The sequence below is a fragment of the Pezoporus wallicus genome, unplaced genomic scaffold (genome assembly GCF_028554395.1).
Source record: "Pezoporus wallicus isolate ANWC-B61680 ecotype Strahan unplaced genomic scaffold, APGP_CSIRO_Pwel_v1 scaffold_2584, whole genome shotgun sequence".
NCBI classification, from domain to species: domain Eukaryota; kingdom Metazoa; phylum Chordata; class Aves; order Psittaciformes; family Psittacidae; genus Pezoporus; species Pezoporus wallicus.
In genome coordinates this window covers 9,025,403-9,042,077 of record NW_026642851.1, presented here as the reverse complement: position 1 = coordinate 9,042,077, position 16,675 = coordinate 9,025,403, and the positions used below count along the sequence as shown (strand labels likewise).

The following is a 16,675-nucleotide window of genomic DNA, read 5'->3' as shown; positions in this document are numbered from 1 at the left end:
CATTATAAAAATGTTTTAAATAGTGTGCTGGGCTACTCAGGTCCAAGCTGCATGCATGAGGTACCACAACCCCTAAGAATTTCAGTTATCAGCCATAGATTACTGTATCTGTACCAAGCATGTAAGCAGCACCGAGTTTTACATATCCACTGCAGCTAATTAATTCCATGAAGCTGATTCAATGACTCTGGGATTCTGAGAGAATGAGTCCTGAATAAAGTCAGACAGTTACAAATTCACCTAGGTAAAACACACAGAAGAGTAATAGACAGAAATAAGCTTATAGCAAGTTTGGTTGTGGGCTTTTTGATATCACCTGAGGTACCATTAAACAATGGAGAGCCGGCATCATTTATTAATAGGGTTGTTAATTTAAGAGTCTTGCTAGACTGCATGCATAACAGAAAACACTTGTGCATAAACATAGTACTGTAAATACAGTTTTATTTTGAATGAGATGATTTCCACTTTAGTATTCAATCCTTTCTATATAGAACCCCTTGCTGTTAACACTCACAAGCTGCACCTAAGATGCTCATAAATACTTATTAGGACATGACACCTTGTAGAAAAAGCACATAAAAGCCTTGCTTCAGAAATGATACTAATTTCTTGTGAGTCTGCAGATAGAATTTAAGCTACTGATTTGACCTCTGATGACCAATATTTTGCACAACAGCATTAGCAGACGTATTCACGCTAGAGCACTCCACCAAGACGAACGGTTCCCAGTGCAGTGTTTCCCTGTTCTCACAGCGCACATTTCTCACCCTGTCTGCCAGAATCCAGATTTGTTTTAGTTACAAGACCATCTGCTTTTTGAAAGACTTTTGTTTTTTTAATGAAAGATGGACGAGGTTCAAATTCTTGTTGTAACCAGCAATGAATTTTTACAATTCATTGTCTATGCTGCTTACCGTCCGTCTTGCTTTAATTACTTGAAAGAAAGAAGTCTTATGGGGGAGAGTTTTCCAAATGCATAAAATTTTAAAACCAAAATAAGGTATAAAATACATTTCTGATGCTTTAACTACAAATAGTCCAGCTCCAGGTTTGTAACCTACTTCTGTAATCCTGTATTGGCTCAGGTTTCTCTTTCATGTCCCAGAATAAAGGGATGTGGAAGCAGAGGGAGTACTTTAATGGACTATCTACAGAGTTATAAGCATCATATACTTCCCCCCACCCAGAGTCTCACAATAACATCTGGCTCAAAAGAGTCTTAGTTCTCTAAGACTGGTGTTTGCAGAAGAGCTATGCTTACCTTTAAACAGCTCACAAAAAAAACCCTCAAGACTTCTTAATATTTAAGGACTAAAAACTTTAAAGGTTGGTAGACAGATTTATTGGTTTTTGCTTTAATTATTTTATATTTTAAAAGCCTCTCCATTTTTATTTCATATTTAATACCCTTTTCGAAGTGAAAAGCTTGGAATAGCAAACAAGCCTCCATGATACCACTAAAATATAGTAAAGGGGTCACCACTAATACCATGCTGCCAAGTTGGCAAGCCTTGATCAGCAAGCCATAAATTATACATCCACTAGCCATGAGCACTCTGCTACATACTTCAGGAGGAGGGAAGCATTGGGAAGTGTGGCACTGAGAATAGTGGGATTTGGAAGCCTCATCCCTGACCATGGCTGTACCAGGTTTGCACCCTGGCTCCAAACCAACACCATTACATTGCTCTCAGCCTCAGCACTTTACTTACTTGTCAGGGACTGTGATTAACCACCAAGCCCTGCCCCACCACAGCTCCCCTGCCAGGCATGCACAGAGCCCCAAAATGGGATCCACACATGAGTTACGGAAAGCTTCAGGCATTTGAAGAGCCCCACGCTGCCCCATCCACTATAACAGGAGACCTAAGCTGTGTGTGAAAGGGGGATAAAAGGAAGAAGAGGCAAAAAACAAATAATTGAGCAAAATGCTAAACAGTCCTCTAGTTTACATCCCTAGGTTATGCCGCAGACTCATTCCATCTGTGCACATATTTCAGTGAACTACATTTCATGTTTATATAAAATTCTTAACAGCAAATAAGAGCTGCCTGTTCAGCTGCAGGCACCGGCCTCATCACGCGCCTCCCATGCCCCGCAGCTGGCATGCCAGCCTCACAAACATACGCTGCCAAGAAGAGTCACGTCCATATCTCAAACCAGGCACAGACGCTACAGAAAAATCGAGACCGGATTAACAACATTTGGAATCTCTGTCCTTTATTGTTTGTTCACTATGGAGCCTTTGTAGGCTTCAGTCTTGGTTTCAATGAAACGACTGTTTCAAGAAAAGGAGAAAAAAAAAAGACAGAGGAAAGGAGAAACTCCATGGAGTAAGGGGAAGCCTGACAGCAGATACAGAAGTTTGATCCAAGCAAAACCCCAAAATCTAACAGTTTTTTTTTGTTCCAGTTGCTTCTTGATTTCCAAAAAACAACCAAAAGCAGATGCTTTAGTTTACTGTTCCCATAGTACACTTTAGCATGCCTTCATCTACTTCCTGATGTTATTCCCATTTTCCCTTCTCATTTACTAATAAAAGCAATCAAAGATCACAGATATTATAGGCAGGGAAAAGTGGCAGAAGCCAAGGCATTTTTCATCATGTTAAAAATAATTTTCAAGACAAAGTCCCTACTAACCATGATCTCCTCTGAGAATAAATATAAGAACCTATTCCTCAAAATCAGTACAATCTAGATGCTGCCTGTTTAGGGTTGAGGTTTTGGTTGTTTTTTCAATAAGACCACCCAAAACCCAGAACATCCTAAACCCAAGAAAATACATTTTATTTACACAAGTATTTTCTATCACAGCCATGCTGGTTGTTCCACATTCACATGAACTTCATTGTACTCTGGAGCTATGACCATATTTCATACATTCTTTTTAAACCTTCATTAATTTAACAGAAAAAGAGTAGCCCAGAAGGAAGCTCTCTATTGAAGACATTTCTCCTCAAGTCACATCCAAAGTAGCCATGATTCTATATCACAGGAGCAATTTATTTAGAATTAAGACAGGAATAAAAGTGGTATAGAGAAAAGTATTTGAACAGCACTGACAAACTTCACTGCTGTAACACTTTTCCCATGCTATAAGGCTCATATCCAAAATTCCAACACTGAAGCTTTTTTTCTCTTTTGAACACTGGGATATTCCGAAAGTTAATTTTAGAAGAAATCAGTCAGTAACCTCTGTGGGTGTTAACTTGCTGCATTTTACAACACAGTGTCTGCCTGCGCATTACTTTGCTCCACCACATGCTTTCCTGTACCTAAGTGGCACTGATAGGCTTCCATTCCACTACTTGCACCCCACCAGCCATTATAAAGAAAAAAGTCAATAAATAATATCTCCTCCTGCAAAATTAAAAGGCCAAATAGATGCTTCAGCAGGTGCCTCAGCAATGGCCCAGTTCATGGCAAAAACTGAGACTCCCAACCATCAGCAGCGGTTAAGTGATGCTACTGACCATTACCAACCTGTGGCCAGCAAAGAGGAACCCATCAGCAGCTTCATGGCAGGTCCCCAGGCCCTCCTGAAATCTAGAAAGCTGTAGGAGTAACTCAGGTCCAGAGGTAGGTGAAAAGCTTAGGAGCAGAAAAAAACAACCAAATAAAACCCAGAGATAAGCTGGTGTGCTTAAAAACTTCGAGGCAGCTTTGAGGGAGAATAAAAAGATTCATTTATTGTGTTAATGTTGCCCAAGTCATGCTCACAGCAAGTGCTGAGCCCAGCCTCTCACATAACATGATGGTAGATAGTCTCTTTATTGGGATTTCATAGGAAGACAAAGCACTTCCACCACCTTGGGAGGAGTGGGTGGACCTATCGTCTCAGAGAGCTGATAAATTTAAATCTCCAATTAAAATAGATATCCTTGTGTTCTTACCAAAAAGGTACTAGAGCAGTGCTGAGGGTTACAGAACCAAGTCTACAGTGCTACATGAATCTGCTCCAGCATGGAAAAGATAAGGAGGAACATTGGCCCTTTTTATCACAGCTATGTCCAACCTATCAGGATCCAGGAGATCTTAACAGCTACATCTTGGAGCACAAAACAAAGTAAGAAGGATCTTGCTGTACTTATTTTTCAGAGACCATCTGTTTCTTTTAAGACTTTGCAGTCTTCAGAAGAATCATTTTGCAGATTTTATTAAAATAGATATACATACAAAAATAAAAATGGCTGCAGAGATAGGGAAATGCTCTCAGTGTCAAGTCTCTTGACTTGCCAGGTCTGAGAAGGAATCCACACAAACTGACCAAGTAAATATGTTAGCCCATATATATGCTTTTTTTTTTTTTTTTTTTCCCCAGTAGGGTAGAGCTTAAAAGATTTACAAATTGAGCACTTGCCGAGGATGAATTTCCTTCCATACAATGCAGTCACTTCATGAGAATATCTGCAATACAAGTATCCTATCTCAGGATGGGCAAAATTTACAGTCACCCCAAAAAGGAAGGAAGGAAATTAATAAAAAGAGGAAAGGGCTGATAGAGAAATGCCATATGACTAGTATATTCCCCCTTGAATGTTAATCAAAGAAAGGTGAAAGCAGAGAAGAAATGCAGAAACCACCCCCCTTCCCCTAAACTCACACAAAGTATCAAGGAGATAAAACAGTCCTAAGAGCAGCATACCGGCAAAGGCAAAAATCTGTAATGTAAAAGAATTCTGATTCAATTCAAATAACTGAAAGCGAAAATCCTATATCAGGTACAACTGTTTTGCTTATGCACACAGGCATAGGAAAAGCAGGGTGCAAGTGCATTATGCATAATGTCAATGAAAGCCAATTTCCAAGTTGGGCACTTGCAATACAAACACCCAATATGAATACATATACAGAGATAAGGACTCGGAAAGAAAACCTGAAGTGAAAATACCATGTGACCCAGGAATACGTGCACACACAACTCCTCACCGCCCCCAGGAAAAAGAGCAGGGAAAACAAAAGTGCCTTCTGAATGTGCAAATGCAGTAAGTGATGAGCATTTAATGCAACTAGCCAAATACATGTAGTGAATATCCATAGAATCACAGAATGGTTTGGGTTGGAAAGGACCCTAACATCATCTAGTTCCAATACCCCTGCCATGGGCAGCGGTGCCTCACACTACACCATGTTGTCCAAGGCTCAGGTAAGAGCAATAAATAACAATAAATAATCACAAGATTCTCTTTAACCTCCTCCTTTTTAGATGATTCTCCAAGTGTAAGTCTGGGAGCAATGGAGTGTACCATAGTGACAGGCTGATGAAGGTTGAGCTGCTCAACAGCCTTCACCCCAATACCCAGCTACCACAGTGGCTTCTTTTCAGCTCCTAGAAATCACTGTACTGGGCTGGAGCAAAACTCCAGCTCAGCACTGGGAATCCACACAGGTTTGGTCAAGGCTCTAGAACAGCCCTGTGCTACAGCCCAGTCCCACCACATAACTGTTTCCATTTTGAGATAGGTTGCCTAAAATAGACCTATTTCATTTGGTATAACCAAATTGTTAAAAAGAGTTATTTGCATAACAAGAATCAACCTGCAGTGAATGCGTTACTGTATGTGAATCAACCAACCCTCAAAAAAAATCCACTGTTGGAAAGTGTTCATACATAAAAGCACCATTAAAAACAACTATAAAGTATATTTCTAACCTATATTTCTAACACAACCTATTCCAAATTAAACAAATTATCAACTGTGGAAAGAGTTAAAAAAAAAAATAATCTGAAAAATATGTACTTAAAGCAGATACTAAAGGTTGGAGTGGCACTAAGCAGATTTACAGAGGAAGATTGAGACACCACCTTCCCAACCCCACTTCGAAGTTTTCCTGTCTCCCAGCTTGAGTTAATGTCATGATCCCAAAGGGGACATCACTTGCAAGTACTAAGCCTACTTAAAAAAAGTAGTACTTCAGAGTCACAGAAGGTGCCAAGGTGCCTTGCAGAGGCTCAGAGGCTGGCCCTCAGAATTGAAACTCAGTCTACCTGAAGGCAACCAATAATGAATGCAAAGCACGAATAGAAACAACTTCAAACATTTGAGCTAACAGTGGTGGTTCAGTCTCATGAAACCTGGTGACAAGGTAACTCCACTAATCAGATTTCAAGAAGAGCAAGGGTTGCTGCCACCATCTACCCAAGAGGCAAGTTAGAGCTCAATCCCTCCAAGGATAGAGAGCAACCACGGTCCTCATGTTTGTTCCCTGAACAGAACATGACCAGAAGTTAAAGTGACTGTTACAAGCACGTTGGTGGTGCTCTGCTGACACTGATTTCACAAGCAGCCTCACATCAACATGGGTGACAACAATTCACATTGCTTCACAGCAACAGCAATCACCCATCACTGCGGCAAGTCTTCCCAAAGCAGCTGCCCCAACGCACCACTCCTCAGGCAGCAGAACAACAGGCCATGGTCAGTGCTATCAATATCTACCAAAGTGATCCGTATTAGCTCTGGTCATGCACACAGACCTATCACCTATGAAGTCTCCATTCCAGGGGAAGGCAGGACAGCAGACTCAACAGACTGTCCTCCAAATTAATGGGTCTCTAGACAGAAAAGCCTCTCCCTCTCAATCATCTTTTGAACACGACAATGGGACAAGGTGAGACATAACTGATTAACAGCATGACTTTGAAAGATGATTTCCTGAGGTTCTGACCGATTTTCAAAATCGGCAGCATCTTCCCCCAGTAATTCAGACACTGACAATGGATGTCAGTCACTGCATAAATGAGCTGGCACTTACTAAAACAACTACAGCAGTAGACTAAAAATGCAGTATTTGGCCTTAGGGAATTCAGAGAATCAAAATGCATTCTTGTCAGAGTCTGAATTAAATTCAAAGGGCATCAGTCCATCAGTAATATACAAGTTTGTTAAATCAAAGGTCTGAGGAACTGCCCCAGCATCAGTCTGCATTATCTACATAAAACAGGATAATTTATTCTCAGCTCTGCCTCGTGCATTCAGTCCCCAGACTGTCCAAGAGGATTCAGCTAGACTGCTCTTCATTGTACAAAACCAAGAGACAGTATTACTTTATTTCAGATACATCTCTCTGGCTGCACATACAGTTAGAGCAAATTATCAGATACCAACCAGTACTTCAGCTGTCCTCTCTCTTGGACATCCAGCCCAGTTGGATTAATTCAACTGGTATACCACATAGATAGCAATTATTTCGTAACAGGTAACATCACCTAACAAATTTTAGCAACATAAGGAAGATGTTATGGAGCTTATAGTGTGTGAAGGAAATCAACACTGTTTATGGCAGAAAAAAAAAAAACAGTATCTTCCCAGAAACTTATCTTTAAAAGAGGGGAGCAAGAAAATGTTTCAGATGCACCTTCTATAACCTACCTTACCCACACCAATGCTTACCTTTTGTATAAAAAAAGGGACAATGAAGAGACATATCTTAGTGAGCATCTCTAAGAACTACTAACTCAGCCTCTCTATCCTCCCCATCCATCCAACACATAACCACCTCTCCTGAGGAAACTGTCTTCCAAGCACCCCAGAAAGAAAATACCCATGCACCCATCACCACCCAGCAGACCTTCTTCCAACGTACACAAAGCCAGGAGAGCATGAAAAGGCATGCAAGAAAGGGCTGATGACAGTATCCCATGTCACCGGGTTTTTCACAGCTACCACTGTGTCTGAACACAGGAGCAATGTGGGCAGGCAGTGTTTTACACACTGAGGACAAGGTTTCACTTACCCAGCTCCCTACAGGGGAGCGCCACGCTCCAGCGGGGCGGCCGGGTACCTCTGCCATGGGGCATGCCGGGGCATCACAGCACGGCGGCTGCCGGCAAGCTGCGGCTTCAGGAAACCTAAAACAGGAGAGATGCGAGTCAAGAGTGAATGTGCCAAAGCCCCTTTCAAAAGCGGCACTGACAGCCTCCCACAGACATCTGCGGCATTGCCACAGCTGAAAACCCTGCAAGCAACACATCATCAAGGTTGACTAACCAAAACACTGTTTGTTAGAATGCAATTAAAAGTGGAAGTATGAGCAATTTAACAGCTATACACACCAGAAAATATTGCATTGATCTCAAACCCAAACATTTTTAGCCCAGTAGTGATGCCCTGCAGCAGCTGTCAGCAACCTGATGATCTGGCTTTTAAAATATCAGCTGCCCTTCAGTGTTTCATCACATGGGAGAGTTGCCATATTCCTGAAAAAAAATGTGAGCTCCCAGCCTTTGGAATACTTTCAGCTTTATTTCACCAATACCTATTTGCAAGCTTCATCCATTTGTAAGCTACTTTTAGACATTACAAATAAAACATTATCTCTAGAAGCAAAAAAGCTAAAAGAACAATAACATTATTTCCAGTCATTCAAGAATAACAGTGTGAGTTTGAAGATTAACTACGCTATTAATGAGATGTGGGTTCAAGGTCATTGAAATAATGAGCATTATCAAAATTACACCAAACAATCTGTGAATCTACTGGAAGGCTGAGATATAATTAAGCAATTTGCCCTTTAACTTGCACCTGACAGTAGTTTAAGTGACATTTCCCAAACCTAAGGCCAACAGTCCATATTGCCAAAGTCTTGCAGGTTGATAATCACAGCCTATGCCCCCTCAAAACTCCAAAACAAAAAGTAGTGTTAAGAGCACTGCTGAACAGCAAGGAACCACTGGTCACAACTGAAAACTTTTGGCTGCGTCAGTGAGTCTCAAGCTACCCAAAAAGCAGATGGCAGAATCCAAGAGCCTCTGCCTCTCCTTGCTCCAGTTTCCCAGCAAAAGAGCATGGCACTGGAAAGATGCTTTGATATTGCCTCCAACATCCACATGCAGATGCACAAGAGGCATTTTTCAGAATTAACCCACAGAATCCATTAATAAGAACAACAGATTCACATTTAGGATTAAAAGGGTTGATGTACTTGAACATGTATAGGTAAGTGAGCCAGGAGAAGGAAGAGGAGCCAGAGAGGTTTGCTGGGTTTATGTTTTCTGAATTGAGAATGGCAACACCGCCTATTTAAATCTGACTGCAGTCTACAAAACCGCAACTGGCATAATCAAAATACTTTGTACAGGATATACTTGATTAAATCAGCTTAATTTTCACCATAAAGTTGGAACATAATTACTGGTTAAAAAAAAAAAAATCATATAAAATATCCTTTATCCAAAGATTGCTGTAGTTTCAGGAGAACACAGTTGATTCTTCATACAAAACCGGAAGTGGCTAAATTGCTTGAACACAAAAGATAACTCAAATTCAACTACCAAGTTGTGCCCAGCAACTCTCTAATAATTGCATACAGAACACAAACATGTTTTGTTGAGAACTCATAATATCTAATCAGCTATAATTGTAAATTTTATTTTCCATTTGTAAATTACCAAGGGAGATAACTAGAGAACAGGGGATGTAAAATAATATTCTAGCTGGGGATATTTTGTTAGCACATAAGCCTCTACCCACCCCTTCCCTAATGCCTGCAAGGCTCTTCTGCTTCTGAACTTATTTTAATTGTTAGCTTCTCTTTGAAGGTATTTCAACTATAGCACAAGCAATGCTCTAATGGATTCTCAGCTCTGTGATATTTTTCCCAAACAGTTCTTTTATATAAAAAATTGGATGCTGAGATGTAGTTTCCCATGATTGTACATCTCTGTTTCTGAGGAATGTCAATATTCTCATCAAGTGAGATGTTTCAGAGTTCCTAAACTTAAAAACAAACAAACAAAAAAAAAAAAAAAAATACACCTTCTGTGGGTTTGTTGTTTTCTCACATGAACCTGTTTCAGCACTTAACTCATTGCTCCCTTCTCCCCCTGCCTACTTACTGGCTGGTCCTGCTAAGCTGTGCAGCTCCACCAGCAAGCACAGCTCTCTGGAGCCAGGGGAGGATGCTTGCAGGGTCCAGCTGGTAGCACAGCCCAGCCTGCACCACAGCAATGTACTTCACACCTCTCCCTTAGAAAGTGCACCCTTTGGGCAAGCAGATTTGGTAGTTGGCATCTTTTCCAAACTTGCCTCTGCCAACACTTATTTTTCAGATGCACAAGTAGTTACTGCCATCCTGAACTCCCAAAACACCACCAAGAGCTGCACTAAAGACATGACACACTGAGTACCTCAGCAGAAAGCAGATGGCAGTTGCCTCATGCTTAGAGCATCCAGACACCACAGCTCCTTCTGCTTAAGGGACACTTCTGACATTGTCCCAGGTCATGCCTTCCCTATGACAGCATCTGACTACATTTTGCCACCAACTACAGTCCCACTGTGACAAGGACCCTTCCATAAGGGCACAGACAGTGGGGCAGTACAACTTACGCCTTTGTCTCTTACCCCAGCAATGACAGGCAGACCTTTCAGTAAAGGAAAACTACTGTCAGCTACATCTGTAAGCTGAACTATCCAAAACTAAATATAATTTAAAAGGGGAGTAATATACAAAGAACCACCAAAGGATTTCAGCCTGCCTTATGAACAGATATGTTTTTTTAAATAAGCTTAAATGTGCTTCTTCAAAGCCAGCAGTCAGTGGAACCAATATTCCACTTTTACCAGCCCTGCTGCAAAAGCCACACCAAGCTCACTGAAAATGCAAAGACAAACAAAAAGACAGAAATTCCCTGCATTCTGCAGCACTCTGACAAATAACATATAGATGGGTGGAAGAATGCAGCCGTAATTAGCAACCTTGTTGACCCAGGCAGTCATCTTGTGTTTTTTAAAATAAAAAAGCTAGCATTTCCAGGTTGTAAAAAAGCAGTAACAAAAGGTCATTCCTCTGAAAACAGCAGCTGACAACTTTATACAATAAATAATACTATTTTATAGTACAACATCCGCAACATGGTAAGCTTAACATATTAACGCTGACAGAAATTATCTCTGTTCTCTATTAATCTGCATTCTTTACAGATGGTTATTCACAAAAATTAAGCATGAAGCTGAAAGGTTATCTATGGCCATATTACCAAACATCTGCTTGCAATTCTGATTTCATGTTTGCATGCTATTCTTGGAAAAGCAACCATATTTGAGAAGTACCAGATGTGACCAAGTGTTCTTAATCGTAAAATATTCTTTTTAGCAAGATAAAAGTTCAGTGAAAAAGCCAGGCCAGGAAAGAAATCATACTCTCTGAACACAGCAACTGCCTTATGCCACTGCTGCTGAATACTCCAGGGGAAGAGTGCTTCTGAAGAGGAAAAATAGCATTTTATTTGGTGTGCCACTACAGATAATCACTCTTCATTTTTAAATATGAAACATTCAAAGGAATAAACATGAACTCGGTTTCAACTTTAAAGCAGAGAAGTTATGCATTACATGAACTGAACCACCTATTTACTCTCTGGCAGGGGGACTGACATGGTACCTTTCAACCCCCAGTGGCAGGAGCTCAAGCAGCCTCCCACAGATTGACTTGAGGGATCTTGACTTCCTCCCCAAATGACCTCACCAAGATCTCTCACTGTCCACAAGAAGGAAGAAGCAGTTAACTGCGGGCTGGGAAGGTGTTGCAGACAGCAGGCCTGTCTAGCCATACAAGCGAATTAATTTTGGACCAAGGAGAGAAGGGTTAATTCTTTCAGAGAGTCTTGCTACACTTAACCTAGTCCCTAAAAATTATATATAAAAAAAACAACCCAATGTTTCTGCACCGTCAAAATATTTGTTCATTGTGTTTGATAGCTACACTTTTTGAATGAATAGGACTGCTAATCCAAAATAAACTCTGCAGATAAAGTATCAATGAATTTCTATTACAACACAAGATTAAATATGTACTCATGTAGCTTTTTTAATATACATATACACACACAAGTTTAGAAGTATATGTGTATTCTGTTTATAAACTATCATGGACTCCTGTCTTTGCAGAGACAATGCCTCTGAAATTAAAGAAAAAAAGAGAAATGTAAGAATGAAATACTGGAGTGAAGGATTACAAGCCCAGCCACCAACACTTAGTCTGATTCAGGGACATCTTCAAAAGAGGCTCATTTTAAATAAGGCAACCTGCATAAGGAAAGAAAATAAAAACTAAAATCAAAACCCACCCACACTTCCATCCCCTCTTTTCCTCTCCAACAGTTCTACTGGGTTCAAGAATTATTCTTCTGATGAGCCCTTGTGCAAAATGCTGAGCAATCCCTAAGAATTGTTCAGAGGAACACAATACCATGTAAAGATTCAACTTTGGGAAAGTTCAGCTTCCCCCAGTACTATAAGACAAGAAACTGTTGCACTCCCAAGCCTATCTTCAGTCTGCATTTATTCTAGTTTTTTGTTGTTTTGTTTTCTGGGGGGGCTTAGGGATTTTTTTGTTTGTTTCGTCTGTGGGGTTTTGTTGTGTGTGTTTTTTTGTGGGGGTGGTTTGGGTTTCTGGGGGAGTTTTGGTTGGGCTTTTTTGTTTGTTTGTTTTGGTGTGGGTTTTTTTTGAACTGGCTCATGGATCTAATTTAATCCCAGGCTGATTAAATGACAAAGCCCATAACATTTAAAGTAAAACTACAGGTGGCAAAGACCTGCATTGTTAGTTGATGCTGCTCATACATTCTTTTATTGAGGAACACTGATCACCACAAATCCCAAATATTAAAAAGGCATAAATTATCTCTTTACCTACAGAAAAAGGAGTTTGATCTGGAAGACTACTGTTTCTTAAAGTATCATCTTAGATCCTTTTCATGTTCTAACAGCTTGGGACATTCACTGAATACATGATTCATATTTTGAAGGTATCTCCATGACATGGCTCCTTGAGCTGAAGGTTCAAGAGTACAAGTTATAAGCCTCACAATGAAACTGGGTGAAATTCTGTATTCTGAAGCTCTACTTTTCACTCTCCTGCCCCATTAGTTCACATAGTTCTTTTAAAACTTAGATTAAGAATCCCAGAAGGGAGCATGCAGTGCTTCACACAAAGCTCTGGAAGGTGCAAGGGTTTGACCATGGTGACTGGCAGATCCCCACAAGGTGGCAGGCCCCCAAGTGTCCCAGCCATCACCTCCCAGCCTGCTTTTCCCAGCACTGGAGCAGGAGTGAAGTCTGAGCCTGCAGCAGACTTCTGTTTCGCTATGCCAGACCTGCAGAATATTCCTCACCACCACCACAACAGGCAAGGGAAAAGAAAATAAGATCAAAAATATATGTGTACTTTCCCCTCTTTGCTTCCTGTTCCCTCAAGTACAGGAATTCACACAAGTGGCAAATGATGCAAGAACCTGCCACTGCACATACAAGAGGTCTGAGAGCTGCCCTGAGAGCAGGAAGCTCTGCTGAAGGGAGAGTTGTGTCACATTAAGCCATACAAAATTTGAGTAATTGAATTGCATAGCACAATGTAAACTGGGAATAGCCTGTTTCCCCTCCCATGCATGGGCCAAGCTGAGGTGATGCCTGCAGCCACAAAACAAAATGCAGAGCACACCTTGAGCTACCTCTGCAGGAAGGCATGAGGACTTTTCCTGGTACAAACAAAGGCAATGTGATTATGAAATGCAGAAATAGGCACAGGAGCAATGGAGCAAAGACAGAGGAATAGGAATACCAGGAATCATCCATTTAATGCAAAAGCACAAGCTGAAATTTTTCCAAGTCTCTTCAGCAATGATGCATGATTCTATAAACAAAAGTAGCTCTTAACATACTTTCCACTTGAAATTAATTCCTGCAAATGGAAGAGCAAAGCAGAAAAGCTTCTGTTTTGGACATATGAAAGCATCCAAAGGCTGTTCCTTACACACCTCTACACCCCTGACATCATTTCAGGTGTAAACCAAGGGGTCTAACACCCCAGGAAAATGAGCAAATCACATACACACTCCTACAAGCAGTGTGTATGTAGCTTCTGTGGACAAGAACATGTGCATTTAGCTATGGTGCCTTGAAATCAGAAATCTAATCAAGAAAAGAACTGTTTTCAGCCATCAGATAAGCTATAAAACTATTATCAATTCATACTGTAAACCTAACACTGCCAAGTACCACTATATCATAAGAATACTTGTTGCGTAACTGCATGGCAAAAGCCAAGAAATCAGAAATCTAATCAAGAAAAGAACTGTTTTCAGCCATCAGATAAGCTATAAAACTATTATCAATTCATACTGTAAACCTAACACTGCCAAGTACCACTATATCATAAGAATACTTGTTGCATAACTGCATGGCAAAAGCTTCTTCTGAGCAAAAGAACAGGACACCATACGCTTGTTGCTGACACCTTAAAACACTTCACAAAGCTGTCAGATGGATCACTCCTACTTTTGCAAATGCAGAAACTGAGTCATAGGAAGAACATAACTCACAAAGCTCTCCAGCCAGCAGCAGGGGACAGTCAAATTTCTTTTACCCAGTGTTCAATCTACTAGGTAACACTTACTAAATCAAAGCTTTTATTTCACGTCTTCGAGTATGCCTCAGAATAATTTGATTAGACATTGGACTCAGGTCAAATTGACAGTGTAACCTGAATTATATAAAGACTACTTTCTTCTGTTCCTGTGGACATTAACATATGCTGAATAAATTCCCCAACGTTACCTGGACCACTATTTTTCACACAGCTCTCAAATGAAGGTATGCCAGAAGACACTTGGAATGCTTCCTGACATTGTACTGATGCTTTCATTTCAGCAGCACCTCTAAAGACAGGACAATGGAAACGAACTACGGACTACCACTCCCTCCCTCTTTATCTGCCATGCTATATTTAGGGTATATGTAGATGTAAAGCAGTAAAAGACTGGAAGCAAGTCTTCCCGCCAGTGCTCCTGTTATTGTCAGTACTGGCAGAGCTGTACTGCTGCTGAAGACAACAGCAGCAGGTTTCCAAAGAAAGGGAAGTGTATACAAGGATGTTTTACACAGCCAAACAGAAAATCTCCCTTCTAGTTCCCTCTGGCTTCAGGCAAAACCAGCAAATCCTAAATCAACACAATTCATGAGCACACAGGGACAGGCAGAGGCAGATGCCATGGTTTTGCCTGCAGTTGAAAATTTTATGATTAAAAGGTTTATGTTGGTATAGCTCCACTGTGAAGAATCACCAGAGGATCTGAGCACTCCGTGTTGATGATGTAGCATGGGACACTGAAAAATTCAAATCTTACCTGCAAATGCTGCTGCTCCAACACTGAAATGCACATAACAGTACGTTACTGAAGAAGAGAGAACAGCTTGCTGAAAGACAGCCACTTCTATTTTATAAAAAGACAAGTAATATATTATTAAACAAAGTCATAAAAATTTTATCACAACTGTAATATCATTTCTTGTAATTAAAAATAAAAAAACAAAAGCTAATAGTTGTTTCTTGATTAAAAAAAAAAAAATCACAAGTATTAGTACTAAAAATGCTAGTAGTAAAAAGGAAATGTTGAAAGCAATTCATAACTGAACAAAAATCAGTTACTGCTCTATTCCAGTAACCTACAGGAAAGCTGTTAATCTCAATATTCAGGATTCTGCACAGCAGGGTTAGGTTGCGAAATAATCCTTTTAAAGTTGAGTTTCAGCAACTGACAAAGGCAAGTGTTAGCTGAATTCTATTTATGGCATTCATCCAAATATCAAATAAAGTTTTCCTGGCTATGTTTCAGTCATCCCTATTCACAGCTCAGAGTGCTTTTATAAAATGTAGGCAGGCGGTATAAAACCTGTGTCTTGTTTGTATCCAATTTTATACATCCCAAAGAGGGAACAACATTATTCAGTAATTATCACCTCAAGAAATGGGCCAGTAATGACTTACTGAACAGTCTCTCCTGTGCAGTTGTAAACTCCAGACAAAAAAAAAACGAGAACTCGCAAGACACCCCTCAACCACCACAGTGAGCAAGGCAGAGCAACTAAGGACAGACAGGACTGCATGTACATGAACATAACAGGGTACCACTCCACTAAATGGCTAACCACTTCAAGCAGCATATTTGAAAGGCTTTACCACATATAAGCAGTAGTATTTAGAGAGGCACATTCCTCTCATAAACAACCCAAAATGGGAGGAGGGAGGAATTGATCTGTTCACAATACCTTAAGAATGACAAAAGAAATAAATCCAGTGTTGCCATGTTTTAATCTTCCAGCATGCAGGAAGCCAAGCTAAGCTTATGTTTGGAAAGAATCCAAATATGATAGGTATGAAAAATTCCATTAAGGAATTCAAACAACCTCATTTTGCCATACAACACTGTGACATAACAACGTTGTTATAACAATGGCGTTTCTTTATTTCTGTTCCTACACTAAACTGAATTTTAAGGTTTTCTCCCCCTCTTCATAGACTGTCACTGCGAAGACTTCATTTCTCAAATGCTCAAAGAAACCCCAACACAGGATGATCAGAAAATATCAGTAATAGCTGTTTATCAATCCCTTAAAATATTGCTAGTGTTTCAGAACCAAAGTTCATCAGAAGCGTAGAAGCAATCAGACCCTCCAGCCAGTTATGCTGGTTCCTGATTTGCAATGCACCATTCCAGTTCAGAGGCACACAGAAGCCCACCTGACCCTCAGTTTATTGCTGTCTGAGAACAGCATTTCTCAGCCTTCTCAGCTATGCACACATTTTTCCAATTGAGTTATTTTTGCCACCTCTTCCATTTGCTGCAGAACAAGAAATGCAACACATGCAATGAAAAAGTGTACGCGCTT

At 40.4% G+C, this 16,675-nt stretch overlaps 1 protein-coding gene across 2 annotated transcripts in view; it reads right to left on the bottom strand.

The window, feature by feature from the left end:
* The window catches only part of KIAA1217 (KIAA1217 ortholog), a 374,037-nt gene that overhangs the window by 338,298 nt on the left and 19,064 nt on the right, over positions 1 to 16,675 (bottom strand). For both annotated transcript variants that reach the window (XM_057432470.1, XM_057432469.1), the window contains exon 2: positions 7,743 to 7,857. In XM_057432470.1, coding sequence (XP_057288453.1) covers positions 7,743 to 7,806 — 64 coding nt within the window. In that variant the 5' untranslated portion in view covers positions 7,807 to 7,857. The remainder of the gene's footprint in view (positions 1 to 7,742; positions 7,858 to 16,675) is intronic.